The following is a 21,434-nucleotide window of genomic DNA, read 5'->3' on the forward strand; positions in this document are numbered from 1 at the left end:
TGGACCTCAGGTCTGACCCAACAGAGGCATTGCTTATGTTCTTAGGCTGAGTATACAGGGGTGTTGCAGACTGATTTTCCTTGCTGGTTGGGAGCATCGCCTCTGATGGATGGGTTCGGTGTTATCTTTACTTTTGTTCTGCCAGCAGAACTGCTGTAAACTGAATTTTGTAACTGCTGAATTTTGCATGAGAATCGGCCTTAAAAGTGCTTTTTGAGGCTTTGTCTTCATCTGTGTCCTGGGGTGGGGGTCCTTCCTCCTCCAGCTTCGGCACTGGTCTGATCTCCAGGTTATGTTTGACCACCAATAGGTTAAGCAGATGGGGAGAATGCTTGTTTTTCAGTGAGGCGTCTGTGTTCTTCTGGTCTTTGCTCATTCTCATTGGTGAGTTTCTGCCCCTTGGGTCCTGGTAATAAAATCCCAAGATGAAGCTGAAACCTCAGGCAACAGGAGAGAGGGGAGTGGCAGGTGAGACCCAGGTGTAAGTAAACAGGATACTATAATCATACTCATTTGTTGGAGAGGGTGACAGTGTTTATGGGAGCTGTAGCCAAAGGAGAAGTGTGGAGAGAAGGGGGGGTTGTTTTTGGATTTACTAGTCTGCTGTACGGGGAAGTTTTTGTGCCGAAGGGACAGAGCCTGGGAGCTGGCTGCGCTCTTACCCAGAGATCTTCCTGGGTTCCAGGGGATGAATTCGCTGGATTTGGACAGAATCTGTTGCCATGTTCCCCGGGGACTCCTCATCTTCAAAAAACAACTAAGGAATGTGGTAACGGCCTGGAGTTTGAAAATGTTAAGGATTTGATTTGTGCCTTGTGCGGAGAGGTTTAAGCATGAAAACACTGCCTCCTTTGAGCCATGAACATCAGGGATGGCTATTTGGTGTTTTTTTTTAAGGCAATGGGATGGATTTGGCTGTACTTCTACCCAAGGGGTTGTGATTATGCTGCTGCCAGTCAGGCTTGTTTATTGACCAGTAGGGAGATTCCCTCAGAGTCGTGTAGAAAGGTGCAGTTAGGTAGACCGAGTGCACCTGATGGCCCTGATCTCCCAGTATCTGTTGTGTACGTTACTATGTTCATTTCTCAGGGGGGGTGTAATGTGCAAGGCTTCAGGATAGTTTGGCCTCTTGGGTAGCTCAGAAGTATCTGATTTTGTGGTATTTCGCACATGGATTTCCTGCTAGAAGGAGGACTGACTTATTTTTGCATTTCTAAAACTTTTTGTTGTCAGTTGACTGTAGGGCTGGGGAGCATTCAGTTGGGGGACGGTAAGTGAGGGATCCCTGAGACTGTGGACTGGGAAGGCCTCATCCTGGAGAGGGGGTGGTCTGAGACGTGGGTGGTCTGAGATGTGTTGGGAAGGCCTCAGCCAGGGGGCAGTGAATGTGGGACCCCTGAGGCTGAAGGTTAGGGAGGTTTCTGCTTTGGGTGTTAGACCCATGAGGTTGTAGGGTGGGAAGGACTACGCTTGGGTTAGTGGCTTTGGGACCTTTGAAGCTATAGGACTAGGAAGGGCTTAGCTTAGTATTCTGTTTTCCGATTTCGTGTGGCTTTTCAGCTCATCCTGTTGTCTATATTCTTTTTCCAATTTGATTCTTGACTCTTATCCCTCTTTCTAGCTGACTGTGTACCTTGGGAAACGGGATTTTGTGGATCATCTGGATCGAGTGGATCCTGTCGGTGAGTAGGAAGTGGGTGGAATCGGATATAGGATTTAGATTTAATTTAGTCACTGTTACAAACCTGTGCTCTAAGCAAATTGCAATTCAGGTAGAGTAGCTAGGAATCCACCCTGGAAAACTTATACCCCTTTATTACTTCTGAAGCAGTAGAGGACTAAGGGATAGATCCACAAAAGATAGCGACGCGATCGCAGTTGGCTGTTTCTCCAACAGCGATCCGATGCACTATCAAGTTTGCATGCAAATGATTTGCACGGAGGTGCAAGTCATTTGCATGCAAACCCACAGTGAGAGATTGACACATGCGCAGAGCCCTAACAGCAGTGACAGTGGAAGCAGCCTCTTGTCACTACCGTTAAGGCTTCTGTTTTGGGTTTTTAAAAGGGCACAGATGTGTTTGTTTAAACATGCTCAATCTGTCCCATTATAAAGAGAAACCCCCCTCCCCTCGCGCCATGCACTCCCACCTTGCACCGGCACCCCAAGTCACGATACCTCCCCCCCCCCGAACCCTCCCAAAATGGCAGGAGGGATGCCCACTCCCTCTTGCCATCCTGAATCCCCCCCCCGCACAAAACGGCAGGAGGGATGCCCGTTCCCTCATACCATACCGACTCATCCCCCCAACTCAACCCTCCCCTGCGTAAAATGGCAGGAGGGATGCCTACTCCCTCCTGCCACTAACACCCCTCCCCTTGTACCTTTAGTTGGGAGCAGGAGGGTTGCTCAGTACCTCCTGCTCCGTGGCCGCATTGACAATTCTGGACCTTAGGCCCCTCCCCAGTGCATAATGTGATGCACGGGGAGGGGCCTAAGGCCCTAAATGGCTTGGATGTCTGAACCAATCAGGGACTTCTTAAGGCTCCCTCTGTATCCTGGATACAAGGGGTAGCCTAAGTAAGTCCCTGATTGGCTACCTCTGTGTCACAGATACAAGGGAAGGGGCCTGAGGCGTCTGAGCCAATCGGGGCCTAAGGCCCAGAATTGTCAATGCGACCATGGAGCAGGAGATACTGAACAACCCTCATGCTTCCAACTAAAGGTACAGGGGAGGGGGTGTTGGGGGGCCTCCGGTGGCAGGAGGAAGTAGGAATCCCTCCTGCCATTTTGTACAGGGGGGGGTGAGTCGGGGAGATATCCAGTGGCCGGAGGGAATAGGCATCCCTTCTGCTGTTTTGCGCTGGGGGGGGATGCGAGTCGGGATGCCCTCCTGCCATTTTGCCTTGGGGGTGGGCCGTTTTAGGTTTGGGTGGGGGAATGTGTTTGTCAGGGGTTTTTGGGGAGGGCTGGCGGTGGGGGGCTCCCTTTTTTTATTTTTTTTCCTTCTTTTTAATGGGACAGATATTTTGCATGTGTAATACACGCAAAATATCTGTGCCATTGAGGAAAAAAAGGAAAAAAACAAACCAAGCAGACCTGTCTGTAACAGTTATCGACAGGTCTAGAGCAATCGGGTTTTAGGATTGGTAAAACCCGATGCTAAATAGCCAAGTGATGTTAGTGCATCAATCGCATGGCTATTTTGTATGGGGTTTTAGTAATTTGCATGGGTTGGATCGGATCGGAAAACACACGGTGGACAGTTTTGTACATTGGGGAATCCAATCCATTGTAACCGGTTTAGCGACAATCGGGACACGATCGGTAAATTTAGTGCATCCCCCAGTAAGTGACTTGTCTGAAGTCCCAGGAAGTCCCAGCGGGAAATAAATTTGAACCCTGGCTTTTGTAGTTTGCAGGCCACTCCCTCCATTGTAAGAAACTTGGCAAGAGAAGAGTCGGGCTTGTACTGATTCTGGAGTCATTAGAGGAGACTAACACTGAGCAGGAGTGGTTTTTTGGGAACTTTTTATATAGGGATGGATGTGTACCACTTTCTTGGTGTCTAGGTGGTATGTGGCATGTTATGGACCAGATCCTGGGTGTGACTCTTCTGTGCCTCCAGGCCTGAGGCAGGCTACCATCTGGACATTGCCCACAGTCTTTTGCCATGGGGTTTGGTTGTCTTTGCTCTATGGTGCTTGGTTTTGAAAATCATTCCCCTTGCCTCAACTCTGGCTCTACTGTGACATGCTACTGCCTTCCTGCTTTGTATGCTTATTCCTTTTTCACATCATGTTCTGCTCAGGTATTAATGAGCTCTGTGGGGTTTTAATTTTAGATGGTGTGGTTCTGGTGGATCCTGATTACTTGAAAGACAGGAAAGGTAAGAAAACATGGCCCTGTCTATTGAGTTGGTTCTTCTCTCTCCCATCGTTTGAGGCCTCCCCTAGCGTCCATGCTGACATGTGCACCGATGTTTCTTTTCTCTCTTAGTCTACGTGACTTTAACTTGCGCGTTCCGTTATGGCCGGGAAGATCTGGACGTGCTGGGACTCTCTTTCCGGAAGGATCTCTTCATTTCTACGTTTCAGGCTTTTCCACCACTTCCCGAGGAGAAGAAGCCACTGACTCGGCTCCAGGAACGACTGATTAAGAAGTTAGGGGAGAACGCACATCCTTTCTTCTTCACAGTAAGGAAGGGTGTGGGGTTTGCACCAGTTCCTTCCTCCTTCTTTCCCCCTTTACACGCCTCTGAATGGAGCCCTTTTTATTTTCTTTCAGATTCCACAGAACTTGCCATGTTCGGTCACACTGCAGCCTGGCCCTGAGGACACTGGGAAGGTAGAGAAATACATTATACATTGATTTTGACATTGCAGCTTTCCCCAGCAGTTGCAGGATAAGAGGCCCACCTTATAATGTGACATGGGGCCCTGACACGGCACCTTCAGCCCTCCAACATGACATGATAAGTAGCAGAAAATAGTAGAACAAAAAAATGTACTGTACCTGGATGAATTCACGAAAATATATACGAGGGTGGGTTGAAAAGTTTGGTTAAAAAAAAGCAAGTTAAACCACCTAGTCTCCATCGGGGGCTATAGACTTAGTCCAGCGAGTTTCCAGGTTTTTTGTAAGCTATTTTTCCTTCTTTATGAAAAAAACTGGAAACTCGCTGGACTAAGTCTATAGCCCCCAATGGAGACTACGTGGTTTAACTTGCTTTTTTACCAAACTTTTCAACCCATCCTTTCAAAAATGGCGTTTATAAAAATAAAGTCCAGGAATATATAAAAGATGTTTATTTGAGAGTCCAGTTGTAAGTAGGACTGTGTCCATGTTTGGACAATATTTGCCTTCTTCAGGAGTCCATATGTCCTGAGCACACAGCTACATACAAAGCTGAAGTGACTGTGTCGGGCCCTAATTTTCCATTGCACATCATCAACAATAGAGTACAACGGCCTAGTTAATCTGGACTCTCAAACATCTTTATATTTACGTATTTTTCTGTTTTCCTGGATTTTATTTTGTGTTCCACTGTTTCTGCATCCTTTGTGTTGTGGAATCTTTGTTTCTCAGGATAGAGGTAGAAACGGCATTACAACCTCTTCCTGTTGAGCCACTTCCTTCTTTCCCCCCCTCCCCGGTGCTCTCACAACAATCAAAACTGGAAGGCTTATTAGACCGACAGCACAAAGAGGAAATGACATCACTTCCTCTGTTGTACTCGCCTATCTCTAACACTTGTTGGGGAGGATAGCCACGGCAGAGCTTCTTCGAGACCTTAGGCCATTGTTTAGCAATCTTTTTGTGACTGTGACCTCATGATCATGGCCAGAAAAAATTGTGTGATTTTCCCCCTCCACCTCAAGGTGCAGAACAATTATACTCCAGATATGGGTTTTGTGATCCCATTTGGGGTTTTTGATCCACAGTTTGGAAAGCTCTGCTCTAGGCATTCTCGTTTCTCACCTTCTATTGCTACAGCATGTTTGTGGTGGTGGTGTCAAAGCCAAGATCAGCTGTTTTTTTATTTTTTTGTTCTGTTTTGCATGTCATCCTTCCTACTACCCTGTCATTTTCCGCAGACCTCATGGAGAGTCCCCTGGGTGCTATCTTAAGTCAACCTGGGACCTACAGATTATAATTATGGGCTTCGTAGCCCATCCGTTATAATTTATTTTTCCTTTTTGATGGCTTTAAAATAAATATTGAGACATATGGAGATGATGCTTTGCTGTTTAGATCCTGAGAAAAATCTAAGTGTCCTTATTTAGAAAGAGTCAAACGTTGCAGAAAGCCAGGCATTCATTTGTTCCCTATGGGGAGAAGGAAGAGGGGATTACCCACAGCTACTATATCTGCCACTGATCAGGGGCACGCCAAACCATCCTATAGTCCTGTCTTCTATTGAATGTACCTCGCTAGAAATGTGCAAGGCAGCTCCTGTGGCCTTTCTATTATAGTTTTATGGATCACTGCAGAGTGGAGGGGAAAGGGTTGTTGGCACATGTTCCAGCTGTTTTTTGACCCACCGATGGTGGATGTTGAGTGTGGAGGAGGAGGGGTGTTTGATTCTAAAGGAAGAAATCCCCTTGGGGGGTCAATATTCAAAGCATTGTAGCCAGGGAAGAGAGACTCTGACCAGTTAAATCACTTGTACAGGTTTATCTGCTGATAGTCAGTGATGCTAAATGTTTATTGGCACTGCATTATCATGTAAATTTGTATTTGGACCTTACTACCAAGTTTTATTCATTGTATAAGCAGTTTAGGTATCTCCTGAAGAAAGCTGACTATTTGAAAAATGGCTGTGTGGAAGGTCTTCAGAGTTCTTTTTGATACCTTTTATACTCCATTAAGAAGTGTAAATAAAGATTTGCATTAGAATCCTGTGCTTTTACGGTAGAGAATGACACAGGGTCAAGTTTGTCTCTGTCCCCGCAGGATCTTTCTCGAGTTCTGTCCCTGCCCCATCCTTCAGGCTCTGTCCTCATCTGCATAGGCCTCAAATACTGTACTTAGGATTTTAAAATGTCTGAGGCTTGTGCAGATGAGGACAGAACTTGCAGGGTTGGGGCAGCCGATATTCAGCACTTAACTGCCTAAGTTTACTGCATAAAACTCAGTCCTATCTTTGTCCGGTTTCATCTAGGCCAGGAGTCAGCAACCTGTGGCTTGTGAGCCACATGTGGCTCTTTCACCACATGGCTGCGGCTTTTCATGACAGTAACAGTGGTGGAGGCTGGCTGGCAGAGGCAGCGCTGTGAACAGGCTGCTTGTGGCTACCCTTCTGGAGCCTTCTTACAGAGGGAAGTCCCTGGCATTAAAAAATTGTATCTCAAACCTCCTTCTCTACCCGTTGTGACTCTTTGTAAATCTTGGGTCAGCATTTAGGATAAAATGGCTTTCTGCTTTAAAAATGTTGTTGACCCTGACGTAGGCGGTTAAGTGTGGCATATCACATTTAAGTGGATAAGGGATAGCCAGCTGCAAAAAACTGGATATTCAATATCCATATATAATGCCAGTGGCGACCAAAAACACTGACCACAGCTGGCTGAATATTTACCCCTCACTGCGAGTCTCCTTTTCTCATCTGGGCCGGGCCTGCTCTGCCCTGCCTTTTGCATGTCTTTTGTACACAGCCAATGATAAAAGGGTGAATTCTTTTTAAGTTTCCCCTTTTTTTGCTGTGCAGGAGAAGCTCGGTCTTGCTGTTGCCTCTTTGTTTTAGCGCTGTAAAGCGCAGTTGGGTCTGTTAACGCTGAGGGCATAACAGAAAAACTGATTTAGTTAAGCTCTGGAACGCGTTGCCAGAGGACGTGGTAAGAGCGGATAGCTTAAAACCACAACAATTTATAACTTGTCGGTGACCATATTTTTATACATATATGGATAATTTTTTTTTTTTTTCCAAAATGGCGACCACATAGGCTGCTGGGCTACATTGCCCTCGTTTTTTAAAACTTTTATTTTGGTCTTTTTATCCTTTTCATTAGTTTTTTTTTTTTCCTTCTTAGTATTACTTTGATAGTGGGGGGGGGGGGGGGGAGGGATGTCAACGATCGTCCTCATTTGCATGCAGGCCTTTTGTGAATTTGTCGGCCTGCATGCAATTGGGAATGGATCAAAGACAGACTCTGGAATTAGTGAATCTAGCCAAAAAGTTTCTAAATGCTCGGGGGTCAAAGAAATTTTTTAAAAAAAAATCATTTATATTCTGCATATCCTACAATTCTATATGGATTACAAATTATTCAGGTACCAAAGCATTTTTCTCTAATTGTCCCGGAGGGCTCCCACTCTATCTAATGTACCTGGGGCAATGGGGGTTAAGTGACTTGCCCAGGGTCACAAGGAACAGTGCGGGATTCAAACCCACAACCTCAGGGTGCCAAAGCTGTAGCTCTAACCACTGCACCACACACTCCCTTTATTCTACATTGTGCCTTTCGTTCATTTTAGTTTCCTCTAGAACAAGTTTCTGTTCAGCTACTACCACGTTTTTGCTCCAATGAGGAGACTCGAACTTCATTTTTGGAAATGCATTGAAACATAACTAGCAGCTTTTGGGAGAGAGAAAGCCTTTATTGAAGCTGTAGCTTCCCACAAAGAGTTGAGCGTTTTTTTCTCCAGGTTTCTGAATAAAGCAGTGTATCTCAAACTGTGTGCCAAGGCACACTAGTGTGCATCCTGAGATTTCGGGTGTGCCACGGGACACTGGGGTAGAGGAGAGGCACTGACGCTCTCGTGGTGAGAGGCACGTCCTGTAGGCACTCAGTGGGCGCCAGAACTTGTCCTTCTCTCTGGCCCTCTTCCCTTCTGGCACCTCCCACTGACGTCTCAGGGCCCGCCTGGAGGGCCTTCGCACACACGCAGACATCGACATGGTTTCGTCATGGCGATATCCGCGCACTTCCAGGTGCCTTGAGCCACGGCCACTACCTTTAGTGTGCTGCGGCTCGAGAAAGTTTGCAGGACACTGGAATAAAAGGAGATTTAGTCGGTACCTCGTGGTCTGCAGAGCAGCGTTCACTTGAACCAGCTGTTCCTTCCATATTCTCTTCAACTGTATTCGCTCTCAAGATTGGGGGGGAGGGGGGGGCTTTGCCAACAGCTCAAACGACCAAGGCATCCCTGCTGGGAAGCTTTCTGTTGCCGAAAGGCAATCCAGGAAGTGACATCTGCTCCAGGCCTACCACTGCCAGCAACGGAAGCAGACACATAAGAATAGCCTTACTGGGTCAGACCAGTGGTCCCATCACCACACCTCTGGGCTAAATGTGATGTCGGCCTCCAGTGGAGGGAACTGTTCCCTCTCAACGCAACCTCAACAGGCGAGGTAGTAGCTCCGGATAGAGTTGGTGGAGTTGTATAGCAATCCTTTAGACTCGTTACAGGGACTGCAGGAATGGAACACTCGTAGCTTCTCCCTCCGTTTTGGCATAATTTGTGAAGCAAATTTCCTACTTAAGGTAGGAAAAAGGAGAAACAGAAAAGAGCTCAAGCCACCACACGTCCTCTCAAGGCACTATCCTGCCCACTAGCACGGCGGAGAGTGTGGCGCAGTCATTAAAGGTACAGTCTCAGCACCCTAAGATTGTAGGTTCAAACCATGTAACCCTGGGCAAGTCACTTAATCCCCCCCCATTGCCCCAGGTACATTAGATGGATTGTGAGCCCACCGGGACAGAGAGGGAAAAATGCCCGAGTACCTGAATAAATTCATGTAAACTGTTCTGAGCTCCCTGGGGGAGAACGGTATAGAAAATTTAATAAATTTTTTTAAAAAATTATTTTTAAGGCCTTTTCTTTTTAGTTTTATTTGCAGGTTTCGTGCACTAATAATGCCCTGCAAAACCAAAAAAGAAAAGTCCTTTAAAATCAAACATTAATTTTGCGATCGGCATGCTTTAGAAAAATAAACTGATAGACAGTTGCTTGAGTGTTATTCATGAGCACATTTTACGAATGGGTACGTTGTAAGCATAAAAACACAGCACATCCAATCGAAGGGCTTATTTCCAAAACCTGATAAGTCCATATTAGTTGTAGTGAATTTACAGGGTTTGGTAAGAAGCCCTCAAAACAGGACATCTGTTGATCATTGTCTTTTAACTTTTTTGAATTGTATTTTAATTCCCCCCCCCCCCAACGGAGGCTGTTATAGGGGAAAACACCCTCCAGGGATTCAAGACAAAGGGGCTCCTTTTACTAAGTTGCGATAGCGGTTTTAGCGCAATGCTAACGCCAGCATTGAGCTGGGGTTAGTTCTAGCTGCATAGCGCGGGTTTAGCGCACGGGGCAATTCTTATGTTCTTATGACTCTCCTCATTGTGTGTTTTTTTTTAACATACACAGTTTTGTCCTATCTTCCTTTGCAAAAGACGGCTTATAAATTAATGAATTATCTAGGTTCAAGTTTATTTTTGATTTGATAAATCGCTTATTTAAATTTACTAAGCGAGATACAACTTTGGTAAAAAATATAAACATACAGTTAAACATAATATTTACATATTAAAATAATGAGTTAGACCAGGGGTAGGGAACTCCGGTCCTCGAGAGCTGTATTCCAGTCGGGTTTTCAGGATTTCTCCAATGAATATGAATGAGATCTATTTGCATGAACTGCTTTCAATGCATATTCATTGGGGAAATCCTGAAAACCCGACTGGAATATGGCTCTCAAGGACTGGAATTCCCTACCCCTGGGTTAGATCAACAGACTAATGCAGGGGTGCCCACACTTTTTGGTCTTGCGAGCTACTTTTAAAATGACCAAGTCAAAATGATCTACCAACAATAAAATGTAAAAAAAACACAAAGCAGACTGTACGCATAGAAAATATTAATCATCATTCCTATTCCAGGGTTTTTCAAAGAGGTCAAAGCAGATGACTCTATGCACTGTCACCTCACTAACAACCATACAAAAACAGACAAATACCCCCCTCCCTTTTTACTAAACCACGATAGCAGTTTTTAGCGCAGGGAGCTGCACTGAATGCCCAGCGCTGCTCTCGACACTCATAGGCTCCCTGCGCTAAAAACATCTATTGCGGTTTAGTAAAAGGGAGCCATAGTGCAAAATATAGACAGCAGATATAAATTCAGACACATTTTTTTTATTTTTTTTTTATTTTTTTTAAAGTTTAATATTTTATTGAACAAAATGAAAACAGTACACAGGCAGCATGCCAACAGCAAAAGTACATCGCTCATATGAAATAACATAACCCCCCCACCCCCCCCACCGAGTGATACAGAATAGGTCTAAAACAAAGGAAGATGAAAATAAAAATAAGAATAGTTCAAAGAAAACCCCGCCAGGAGCCATAACGAGACCACTGACGATGAAACGTACCACAGGAATCATTATTCAAAGCAGTCAGTTTAGACATCAGGTAAATTTGGTCAATCTTTTGTAATAGTACAGTACGAGAAGGCAAAGTGTCACGCTTCCAATATGCAGCCACATTAAGTCTAGCTGCCGTAGCAACTAGGGCCACAAAATGATTCTGATCCACATCCAAACTCCCCAAAGGATAGTTAAGTAAAAATATTTCCTTACGCAATAAAATGGGTAGGTGTAATACATCAATCAGCAGACGTTGAACCATCTTCCAAAAAGGTACAATCTTAACACAATCCCACCATATATGCCCAAAAGTGCCCAGACACCCACAGTTACGCCAGCAGTGTCCATCTCCACAGTGATAGAAACGGTGCACCTTTTCTGGCGTAAGGTACCACTGAAATAGCATCTTATACCCCTGCTCAACTAGGGGGGATGCCAAGGAGACTCTCAGCAATGTCCCATAAAGGCAGTCCCATTGTTGATAATCAAAGGCCCTCCCCAGCACGAGTTCCCAACGATGTTCATATGTGCGGGCCTGTGGCCTAGTGTATAAAAGAGCCCTATAAAGACGTGAAATAAGGCCCACCCCAAATCCCATCCTAAAAACTTGAAGAAAAGCAGAGTCTGCTCCTTCCCATTCAGGGATCACCCTCTTCACCATAAAATCTCGAAGTTGGACATAGGCGAAAAAATCTGTCGAGGGGAGGTCATATATAGATTGTAAGGCAGCAAAAGGTACCAGTTGTCCACCCACTATCAGCTGACCTAGAACCCTAAGTCCCTCCATTTCCCAGCGCCGAAAAATCACAGTATCTCTAGCAGGTAGAAAGTCAGGGGCAAATCTAATGGGAGCAGCATAGAAATAGCGCTGACGTGGGAACCAAGCTCGTCGAACCCGGCTCCACGCATGCAAAGTACACTCCATCCCATAAGATGTCCCAGTCTGCAGATCCCGAAGGATATCAAAAGACATCCAGGGCACTGCTGCCAAAGGGTAGGTAGGTTGTAAAGCCTGTTCCAGAGAGACCCAGCGCTGGGAGGGATATGCCCAATGAAACAATCCTTGCAGTTGGGATGCATAATAATATGTAGAAAAATCAGGGACACCCATTCCCCCGTGTAACCTATCCCAATACATACGTTCCCTCCGCACCCTAGGGGGTTTACGTGTCCAGATATAAGCAAAGGCCCGCCGTTGTAGCCTAAGCAAGAACCGTTTAGGAATTGAGAGAGGCAGGCAGGAGAACAGATACAAAAAACGAGGCAGCACATTCATACGCAAAGCACTAATTCTACCCATCCAAGACAATCTCAATCCCTCCCATCGATCCAGATCAGCAAACACAGTGCGGAGCAACGGAGGATAATTCAATTCAAAAAGGTCAGAAAGTCTTCGAGATATACGCACACCGAGGTATTTAATGGATTTAGCCGCCCATCGAAACGAAAACGTAGCACGTAAGTCCGTAACCAACAAGTCCGGAAGGGAAACATTAAGCAATTCAGATTTTTCAATGTTAATTTTAAAGCCAGCCACCACACCAAACATAGTCAAAACACGAAGCACCTCTGTCAAAGAATGATGTGGGTGGGTCAAGGTAAACAAAATATCATCAGCATACAGTAAGATCTTATGTTCTTCGTCACCCACCACAATTCCTCGAATATCAGCATTCGCGCGTATAGCAGCTGCTAAAGGTTCCATAATCAACGCGAAAATCAACGGTGACAAAGGGCACCCTTGCCTAGTTCCTCTACGAATCATAAAATTAGCAGTATATCTTCCATTAACCCTTAAACAAGCCTCCGGAGCAGCATATAATAAGGTCACCCAATGTAGAAAAGCACCCGATATGCCCATCTTCTTCAAAGCTGCTAACATAAACGGCCAATAAACCCTATCAAAGGCTTTTTCAGCATCAACTGATAACAAGACAGCTGGAACAGAATCCTGATGGGCCACTCCAATAAGATCTAACACTCTTCGAATATTATCACCAGGTTGCCTCCCTGTAATAAAACCACACTGATCTCCATGAACTAGGAAAGGCAAAAATCGTTGCAACCGGACTGCCAAAATACGGGTAAACAGTTTATAATCAACTCCTAACAGCGATATAGGGCGGTAAGACCCACAAAGGAGGGGATCTCTCCCAGGTTTAAGAAGAAGAGAGACCGCAGCCTGACGAAACGAATACGGCAAACAATCCCCCTCCAAAAAAGAATTAAACAATCTAGTCAGAGGAGCGACTATATGGGCCTCCATTTTCTTATAAAACAGGGGCGAAAAACCATCAACACCCGGTGCTTTGGAAGCAGCCAAATGATGTATAGCCGCCACCACCTCAGCGGGTTGAATAGGGGAAGAGAGCCACTCCGCATCAACCTCCGCCAAACAAGGCAAGGTGACGTTAGACAGAAAAGCATCTATCTCCCCCTCCGTGGCTTCAGTTTCCGGAGTGTACAGAGTCCGGTAGAAGGATAGAAAAGCCTGATGAATGGCCCCATCATCTGCACAAAGCTGACCCGATTCATTACGAATCCGAGTTATAGAGTGTTTCGCCTGAGTTTGCTTGATCTGTGCAGCTAACAAGCGACCCGCCCTACCACCCCATTCGAAAAACTGTTGTTTCCGCCTCTGTAGGGCCCAAGCCATGCCCTCTAAATCAAGTTCCTGTAAATCCCTCCGGCACTCTGTCAGCGCTACCCCCCCAGCCACCGACGGAGCTCTCTTATGAGCATTCTCCAGGCGTCGAAGGCGGGACACCAGCTCTAATCTGCGAGCCACTCGACAGTGGTTACGATACGACCCTCTCGAAATACAACAACCCCGAAGGGTGGCCTTAAAACTTTCCCATAGAATCGCAACATTAATGCCAGCCACGTCGTTAAAAACAAAAAATTCCTTGACATCAGCCTCTAATAGAGTCAAGGTATTGGGATCTTTCAACAAAGAGTCATTCATACGCCACAAACGACGACCACCTCTAACCTGACCAACCTGTAACTCCAGAGTCAAGGGAGCATGATCTGACCACACCCGGGGTTCAATACTGGAGGCCAGGGCTCGAGGCAGGGCAATACGAGGCAGCATCCACATATCAATTCTAGTATAGGAATCGTGTTTCGATGAATAAAAGGTGTAATCCCGAGTGCCAGGGTGTAAATAGCGCCACACATCTATCAAATCCTGTCTACGCAGGAAGCGCAGAAAAGCCCTTCTGTCGCTTCTAGCATAGCGGATGGAGGAATTGGAATTATCCTCCTGTGGATAGCAGGTAAGATTAAAGTCTCCACCTACAAGGAGAGTACCTTCTACATGATCTAACAGCACACGTTCTAATAACGTAAAGAAGGCCCCCTGACCAACGTTTGGGGCATAGACATTCAGTAAACTATATAAGGTGCCATCCAACTCAGCCTTAACCAGTATGTAGCGGCCCTCAACATCCCGCACCACCTCTCTCAATACCACCTGGACACGTTTATGAATTAAGATACCCACCCCCTGGGTCTTTTTCCGGACTTTATTAGAAGAAAGGAAAACATGTGGATAGCTATGGTGTGTAAGCAATTTCTCATAGTGAGATTGAAAATGGGTCTCCTGAATAAATCCAACCGCACTATTCAGGCGGCTCATTTCTTTAAATAACAAGCGTCGCTTTTGTGGAGAATTTAGACCATGTACATTATAAGACAGCAAAGTAAGTTTATCCATTTATACTAGAGAGGAGAAAGCACTTCATCACCAAATCAATATCCTGTTCCAAAGCAGCCAAATCAACCAACCCCTGCAATCGCAACCTTAAGAAAAACATTATACAAACACACTTCCATACAATCATACAAAAAAGCACTCGGTCACATCCCTTCCCAGCACCAGCACCCCCCCTCCCCCCAACCCCCCAACAATGCCCCACATGGTCCAGCTACCAAAGCACCTGGTAACCACGGTACAGGAAGTGTAGAGAAACAGTTCACAAAGGGACCCCCAGAACAAGCCCTATTAACAATCTTCGCGACAGAAGCCGCTCAGCAAAGAGAAGAAGAAACATACACTGCACAAAATTTCAGGAGCACATCTCACAAATACAAATGTTCAAATGGATAAGGACGTGGCCGCTTCCAAAGGGCGACGGGCTGCAGCTGACCTAGCCACTCTCTGCCATCCCAACCCTCTTCCTGATTTGGGTACAGGTGACTTCTGAGGGAGTGGAGCCATTTCTGAGGCTGTCATCAAACCTGCCTCCACCATTCGAGACTGAACATCCGCCACAGTTATTGCAGTGTAATTCTTGCCTGCATGTGTAAAAGCCAGTCCGATAGGATAAATCCATCTATATCGAACACTGCGCTCCTGCAGTATACGGGTACAGTCTCTATATGTGCGACGGCGGGCCAGGGTTGCTGGAGCTATATTAGGATAGACATCAATGTCTGCTTCTTCCCATTTAACAGTTCCCCCAGAGCGCCTCACCGCCCTAAGCACATGTTCTTTATCCATATAACGATGGAAACAGGCCACGACATCACGAGGGCGGTTCACATCACGAGGGCCAGGAATGCGGTGAGCCCTATCCAGCAATGGTTTCCCCACTTCCACAGGTAAACCAGCGGATTCTAGTGCCTGAATGCATATATGATCAATCACCTCCATGCAGCGAGAGTCAGAAACAGTGTCAGGCACACCCCGAAAGCGAAGGTTGCACCGTCTGGAGCGATTCTCCAGATCTTCCAGCTTTAGGGTGCTCACATCAGCTTTTTCCTCCAGCGCTGCAATCCTGTCTCTTAGGTGTGTTAGTTCAGAGCCATGTGCCTCCACTGCAACCTCTGTCTCTCCCACTCGATTCCCGATTTCACCCACCTCACGTTTTAGCTCAGCAACAACAGTATGGATATCAGCTCGAACTGCAGAGATTTCAGATTTCAATTCCTGGAACCAGCCACGCATCTCCAGCTGTAAAGTCGGCAACGTTGCATCCGCATGTGAGCCCTCCGCAGCCGCGGTCGGGTCGGGCGCCATTTTAGAGCCAGTCTTAGGAGGCCCATTCGGGATCGGTGAAGAAAATGCTTTTATGTCGGTTTGTTTTTTCCGCGTCGCCATCGAGACGCAGTAAAGCAGCTACACAATCAAGCTGAGGGAAATAATCAGTGCAGGCACGCGGAATCGCGCGAAGATAGCCAAATTCAGCACGGGGGTCCGCGGAGCTATCTCTCTAGGCTGCCATCAGCCACGATGACGTCACTTCCTCTCCAATTCAGACACATTTTGATTACTAAGTTGAAAATAAAATCATTTTTCCTACCTTGTCTGGTGATTTCATGAGTCTCTGGTTGCATTTTCTTCTTCTGACTGTGCATCCAATCTTTCTTCCCTTCTTTTAGCCTGTATGCTTCCTCTCCTCCTGACCTCATTCCCCCCCCCAACGTTTTCTTCCTCTCTCCCTGCCCTCTCTTTCTTTCTCTCTTCATGCCCCCTTTCTTTTTTTCTGTTTCTCTTCTTTCCTTCTGTCTCCCTGCCTGCCCTCTTTCTCCCTCCCTGCCCTCCCCCAAGCCACTGCCACTGCCGCTGCCATCGGATAACAGGCCCCCAAAGCCGCCCGCTGCCGGCCAAGCTCTCCCTGCTTCGGGCCCACCAGCATTCCTCTCCCTGACGTCAATTCCTCCGTCGGAGAGGAAGTTCCGCTGGCCAGAACTTCCTCTCCGACGGCAGAATTGACGTCGGGGAGAGGAAGGCTGATCGGCCCAAGATCGACCTATTGGGAGAAATGCTGCCGGGTCCTGCCTTTGAGGAAACAGAAAGTAGGCAGGACCTGGCAGCAAGAAGAGCAAATCGCAAGCTTCACTGACCTGTCTCCTGCTTTAGCCCGCGAACGAGGCTCTAACATGCGCGTGCCGGCTTCCCTTCTCTCCCCCCCCCCCGACATAACTTCCGGTTTCAGAGGGAAGAGAAGGGAAGCTGGTACAAGCACACGTTAGCCCCCGGAGCATAAGTTCTCCAAGCCGGTTTTTTAAAAAATGTTGAGCAGCAGCGGCAGCAGCAGCAGAATTCAGGAGCGGGCCAGTCAGGAGGGGTAAAAAGAGAAGGGAAGAAGGGAACCCGCTCTGAGATCGACTGGGGTCGCCTGAGCGAGTGACCTGTCGATCGCGATCGACGTATTGGGCACCCCTGGACTAATGGATACACAAGGTAAAAAAAGGGAAGAACTACAATTCTTTACAATTATTTTATTTATTAACTGCCTTATCCTGAAGAGATTCACCCAAAATGATTTTACGGTACACTGAATAGTAACCAGGTATTCTTAAAGAAAATACTTATCTGCCTCAGCAGGGCTCACAGTCTAACTCTGGTACCTGGGGCAATGGTGACTGACTTGCCCAGTGTCACTAGGGGTAGCTTTTTTGGGGTGAGATGGAGGAGACCAGTCTAGAAAGCCATAATTCAGACTCCTGGTTCAGGCCCTAATATTAGGACTACTGCAACATCCTATCCTATACCTACCCTGCCCCACCACCATGATAAACGGTGCAAAACGCAGCCCTCAGACAGATCTGCTCACTGATGAAGAATGACCACATCACAGCCACCTACAAAGACACACACTGGTTCCCTGTACAAGCATGAATACTTTTCAAATTCTACTGCAGGCTTTTCAAAGCCCTAAATGGCAATGGACCAGCCTATTTGAACAATCGCCTAATTCAGAACAACTCATCCAGACCAAGGAGAACACAGACACTTTTCACTCACCCCCCCCCATACATCAAAATGAAATGCACGACGGACTACTCACCACGCAAGCAGCGAAACTAGACAGCCACCTCTCCAATTTACTGATCTCAGCACCAAACTTCAAAGCCTTCAGAAGAGAACTAAAAACCATGTTGTTCAGGAAATTTATCAAGACAAGCTCATGATATAACCGATTACCTCAATCTATCTCCAGATACTAAAAGTTCCAGCCAAATAGCTGTCTTGTAATCTTCTGGATATGACCAGAATCTCCTCTTTTTGTAAACTGCCTTGAACCGCAAGGTATTGGCGGAATAAAAGACACCAGTGTAATGTATTGTAATATGTGTTTAATTGCAAATTCCAATCTCAAAATGGAGGAACTGGAGTAAATATAAATCATAAACTATTGAATCACCTCCAGTTAATCAAATGATAATAATAATAATAATAACAGTTTATATACCGCAGGACCGTGAAGTTCTATGCGGTTTACAAAGATTAAAAGATGGTACAAATTGATTGAACTTAATAGAGGTGACAGAAAATGGTTAATAGGTCAAGAGAACCGTTATTGAAGAGAAAGAGTTGTACGGGTCAGCTGTCTAAATACTTCAGGAACAGATATGTTTTTAGGCGCTTCCTGAATTCCTCATAAGTAGTGGGCAAAAGCAATTGTTCTAGATCTTTACCCCATAATGCTGCCTGATGTGAGAGAAATGCTGACTAATATGCCATAAATGCCATGGATATCGGTTATATAACAAGGCCTCAGAAGCCACGGGGCACAACGCTGCACCAGAGCTATGAGAGAGGGCTGAATGTTTTCATTGGTTCTCCTCGACACTTCGATCATCATCATCAGCCATAAAAAATACCTGCAAACTTGAAATGTACTGGCAAATATACTGGCAAACTGGATACATATGAAGAAATTTGAATGCAAACTGCTTATCTTTTCTATGTTCTGACGAGTTCTACTTGCTATAAATCCAGCCTGCACTGAGACATAGAGCGAGTAGAATTTGGCAGAGCGAATAGTGCCCCGTGGCTTCTGAGACCTTTTTGCTCCTTGTTATATAATTGATATTCATGGCATTTTTGGTTATAAGAACATAAGAATTGCCGCTGCTGGGTCAGACCAGTGGTCCATCGTGCCCAGTAGTCCACTCATACAGCGGCCCTTAGGTCAAAGACCAGTGCTCTAAAGAGTCCAGCCTCACCTGCGTATGTTCCAGTTTAGCAGGAACTTGTCCAACTTTATCTTGGAGGGTGTTTTCCCCTATAACAGACTCCGGAAGAGCGTTCCAGTTTTCTACCACTCTCTGGGTGAAGAAGAACCTTACGTTTGTACGGAATCTATCCCCTTTCAGCTTTAGGGAGTGCCCTCTCATTCTCCCTACCTTGGAGAGGGTGAACAATCTGCCTTTGTCTACTAAGTCTATTCCCTTCAGTATCTTGAATGTTTCGATCAAGTCCCTTCTCAGTCTCCTGTTTTCAAGGGAAAGAGGCCCAGTTTCTCCAATCTCTCACGTACGGCAACTCTTCCAGCCCTTTAACCATTTTAGTCGCTCTTCTCTGGACCCTTTCGAGTAGTACTGTGTCCTCCTTCATGTACGGTGACCAGTGCTGGACACAGTACTCCAGGTGAGGGCACACCATGGCCCAGTACAGTGGCATGATAACTTTCTCCGATCTGTTCGTGATCCCCTTCTTTATCATTCCTAGCATTCTGTTCGCCCTTTTCGCCGCCACCGTGGTTAGGAAATAATATGGCATAATATTCAGCATTTGATTAACTGGAGGTGACGCAATAGTTTTGTTATTTGTGTTTAATTGCATACATTCTTTGTGTTGTCTGATGTGTGCACCATCTTATCTATAATTGTAACTGGTGTAACTGGTTTTAAATCTGTGCATCTTTTTATTTCCTCTTGACTTAGGCATGTGGTGTGGACTTTGAGATCCGGGCATTCTGTGCCAAATCTCTAGAAGAAAAGATTCACAAAAGGCAAGTGAGGTCATGGCACGAGAACCAGGTCCTTGTCCAGTGAGAAGCCTCCACCCCTCCTTTTATTTCAGGGGATTCATGAGCCAGTTCACAGCGGTTGCTGGAAACATACGATTGTAGGATGGGAAAGTGCTGAATTTGGGCATGCCTCCCCTCCCCCATTAGGGATGATGTCTTGAGAATTTGAGCTCAGGGTGATTGACTTGTTGGAGGATAACAAGTGAGGAGTGACGGTAGAGGGAGTTTTAATTTTTTTCCCCCCATTTCCAACCAGGAATTCTGTACGGCTTGTGATCCGGAAGGTCCAGTATGCACCGGAAAAGCCTGGGCCCCAGCCGATGGCAGAGACGACGCGCCACTTCCTCATGTCCGACCGTTCTTTGCATCTTGAAGCTTCGTTGGACAAGGAGGTAAGATAGAGATGAGCTGAGGACAAACAGGAGGGGCAGGGCTGGTATACAGGGGGAGATCCATGCTTTATAAATAGGTATGGCTTGTAATTTCTGTTGTTGTATCCTAGACTCCTTCAGGTAGGAGCCTGTTTTTCTTTTAAAATTTCCTTATAAATGTACAATATGGTATAATAACATTAAAGTATGCTTATTTTGATCCCTTTTAGTTAACTATCTTTTTGTGTGATAAAATTCCTCAGTAGATCTCATTCTGAATGACCAAGATTGGTTTACATTTGAGATCCGAAGTGCCTGGTTTCTTAGCATATACAGTGCTTCCCCGGTCATTCACGGTTGGCAATTCGCGATACCAGTCATTCGCGGTATTTTCCGACCGCGAAATGACCGGGCAGGAGAGGGCAGCCGGAGCACCGGCGAGTAAAAGAAATCACTCGCGGTATGCTCCGACTGCCTCTTCCTGCACTAAAGTCGGGCCTCACCAATCAGGAGCTGCTTTGACAGCCGCTCTGGCTGCCCTCTCCTGTCTCCCCTCGCTAAACACCGTATTCACGGTTTTTCTACATTCGCGGGGGTTCCTGGAATGGAACCCCTGTGAATATCGGCGGGGAGTACTGTACTACCATTCTTCTTTAAGCATTACCGGTTTTAATTTATTTATTTTTTTTCTTTTTAATTCTCCTAATTTAGACTTTGACCTCCTAATCGTGACAACTTTAACCACAGAGTTTTATACAGTTCTGAAAATATTTCTTAACTTCCGTTTGGTTTAATTTTATTCTGGAAGAATGTTATTATTTCTTCTCAAGTGTTCAGTGTGTATCCTAATTTGAAAAGGCATAATTAAAAATAATAATAATAAGACAGACAGGGATGGCTGAGTATAGAGAATAAAAGACCCCCCCCCCCTTTTTCTTTTTGTTCCTTGTTTTGGCGTACTTGTACCCTCTCTGTATTACTGGTCGTTGCAGAGAACCACATATGTATATGCATTGATTTGATATAAAGAGATTGAAAAGATCCAGCTGCACCATAAGCCAACGGGTGTGATGTGACTGGAAAGAAACGGCTTCCTGGGCTGTGTGAAGCGAGTGATCTCTATGCCCGTTCCTTCTAACCTCTCTTGTCTCTTTCAGCTGTATTACCATGGTGAGCCCATCAGCGTCAACGTGCACGTGACGAACAATTCTACCAAAACTGTAAAAAAAATAAAAATCTCAGGTAAGATCTAGAATGGTCCAGTGGCTAGCAGTTCACAGGTGTAACAGCCTCTGGGAGGAGAGGGGGAGTCTACCAGTCTGTGCATCTGTTTGAGCCCCACAGCTACCAGTCTTATGTATGTCTATAAATTGGAGTAAATCAGAAGTTCTTCCTCTCAAGGTCTGTTTGATTCATTCCCCTTT

At 45.9% G+C, this 21,434-nt stretch overlaps 1 protein-coding gene across 1 annotated transcript in view; it reads left to right on the forward strand.

Annotated features, from left to right (window-relative positions):
* The window catches only part of ARRB2 (arrestin beta 2), an 86,778-nt gene that overhangs the window by 40,276 nt on the left and 25,068 nt on the right, over window positions 1-21,434 (forward strand). The window contains exons 3-9 of the mRNA XM_033924266.1: window positions 1,622-1,682; window positions 3,846-3,890; window positions 4,001-4,197; window positions 4,289-4,348; window positions 19,554-19,621; window positions 19,896-20,031; window positions 21,168-21,252. Coding sequence (XP_033780157.1) covers window positions 1,622-1,682; window positions 3,846-3,890; window positions 4,001-4,197; window positions 4,289-4,348; window positions 19,554-19,621; window positions 19,896-20,031; window positions 21,168-21,252 — 652 coding nt within the window. The remainder of the gene's footprint in view (window positions 1-1,621; window positions 1,683-3,845; window positions 3,891-4,000; window positions 4,198-4,288; window positions 4,349-19,553; window positions 19,622-19,895; window positions 20,032-21,167; window positions 21,253-21,434) is intronic.

This window comes from Geotrypetes seraphini, chromosome 16, assembly GCF_902459505.1.
Source record: "Geotrypetes seraphini chromosome 16, aGeoSer1.1, whole genome shotgun sequence".
NCBI lineage: Eukaryota > Metazoa > Chordata > Amphibia > Gymnophiona > Dermophiidae > Geotrypetes > Geotrypetes seraphini.